Source organism: Mastomys coucha, unplaced genomic scaffold (assembly GCF_008632895.1).
Source record: "Mastomys coucha isolate ucsf_1 unplaced genomic scaffold, UCSF_Mcou_1 pScaffold6, whole genome shotgun sequence".
Classification (NCBI taxonomy): Eukaryota; Metazoa; Chordata; class Mammalia; order Rodentia; family Muridae; genus Mastomys; species Mastomys coucha.
Window position 1 is genome coordinate 81,254,170 of NW_022196912.1, and position 1,953 is coordinate 81,256,122.

The 1,953-nt window shown below is 46.9% G+C and overlaps 1 protein-coding gene across 1 annotated transcript; it reads right to left on the bottom strand.

Annotated features, from left to right (window-relative positions):
• Nucleotides 1-620: 620 nt before the first annotated feature.
• Rpl10l (ribosomal protein L10 like) lies at nt 621-1,703 on the bottom strand. The gene has a single exon (XM_031355828.1). The coding sequence runs from the start codon at nt 1,604-1,606 to the stop codon at nt 962-964; it is 645 nt and encodes a 214-aa protein (XP_031211688.1). The 5' UTR covers nt 1,607-1,703; the 3' UTR covers nt 621-961.
• Nucleotides 1,704-1,953: the final 250 nt, after the last annotated feature.

Consider the following 1,953-nt stretch of genomic DNA (forward strand, 5'->3'; position numbering starts at 1 on the left):
AAACACAGGAGTAACTTATAGGGACAAGTCAGATGCAGTAACTTTTGATTGGAAAACTTTAAGTGCAAAACAAAGAGCAAGGTATCCACCAGTTTACTCCCCCCTTTCCTGCTTCTGTTAAATATGTTGCCCTTCAAAATGCATCGTTAGTTGAGGAAAACCAAAGGCTGTATTTCCAGGACTAAGATTCAAAAGTTTTAAGTCAAAAAGCAGGTAAGGTGACAACAAAACCAAACAGTCCAAACCCAGGAGTTTTAGGTCATATCGTTTCTAAAGTAAGGGAGAAATTACCTGCTTCTTCAATGTAACTGTACAGGGCAAAGAGCAACAGATTACAAACCCTCTCCAAGGTCCCTCAGAGCGGATACCTGATTTAGTGTCAGCTTCTCTTCTTTGTTGATTCTACTGGGACCCAAATACAAGCAATATAAACTCGGTTGTCACCTATAACCTTTCTGTGATGAAAAAAGATTGGATCACTGTCTCCTGAGTGCAGGACAATGTAAGGCTTGTCTAGAAAATCCTCTTTCAGTACACCCAACTGTTCTAAGATTGATAACCTGAGGCTATGGGTAATTCTACAAATTGACAAGCTTAAAGCAAAACAACCAAAGCTACAATTGAAATGTAATTTTCATGTTTAATTTCCTATAAAGAACTTTGCTCACATGTCTTCCAACTCCTCTAGTCACTCTTAACCCAAGATAATAACAATCTCATTTGTACCATCACAACAAAAACGTTTGCTACACTGCAGTATTCTCTAAAAATTTAAAGTACATGGGTCAAAAAATAGCAAATTCTTCCTCAATAAACTGCAGTTTTCTTGTTTCTGAAGGCAGGTCTTTCCATTGCAATGTTCTATACTATGCAAAGTAACATTCTATATTCTATGAACGGAATGAACATTTTCAAACTATAACCTCATTGGTACGGTACTTCTTTTCTGCCAGCAAAGTCCTCAGGAATGCAGGGCTCGCCACTTGTCCAGAGGGCCACGTTCAGGGATGTACTTGACTCCACAGCCATCAGGGATGAGGCGCTTCGCCGCCACCTTGTCTTCAAACTCATCCGCGTTGAACTTGGTAAAGCCCCACTTCTTGGAGATGTGGATCTTCTGGCGGCCGGGGAACTTGAACTTGGCTCTGCGTAGGGCTTCGATCACGTGCTCCTTGTTCTGCAGCTTGGTGCGGATAGACATGATGACCTGGCCGATATGGACCCTCGCCACCGTACCTTGCGGTTTTCCGAAGGCACCTCGCATGCCGGTCTGGAGCCTGTCGGCGCCCGCGCACGACAACATCTTGTTGATGCGGATGACGTGGAAGGGGTGCAGCCGCACTCGGATGTGGAAGCCGTCCTTGCCACAGCTCTTCACCATGTACTTGTTGGCGCAGATGCGTGCGGCCTCCAGGGCTTCAGAGGAGAGCTGCTCGTACTCGTCGGACACCATGTGGCCACAGAGTGGAAACTCGTCCACCTTCGCCTTCTTCCGACCCAGGTCAAAGATGCGGATCTTCGCATCGGGGACCCCTCGGCAGAAACGGGACTTTGGGTACGGCTTGTTCTTACAGTACCGGTAACAGCGAGCCGGACGACGACCCATGGCGACAGCAGGAACCTCAGCCGTACGCGCCCACCGCCAGCAACAAAATGGAGGCCAAGTTTCTGTTACCCGGCAAGCCTTGCGGGAATCATAGAGACTGAGGAAGACTTGAAGATAGACCGTTCCAACTTTCTGTTACCCGTCAAGCCTTGCGGGAATCATAGAGACTGAGGAAGACTTGAAGATAGACCGTTCCACCCACCCTCTGGGTCACTGTACGCCTGCGCAGGCCTCGGTGGTATTTACTAAAGGGCTTCTTTCAGGCGGAGGAAACCAAGGGCTGCTCTGTTCTTTTCAATCATCTTGCATTTGGAACTTTGACCTTAAGCTTTGTAGTAGGTTAAAAA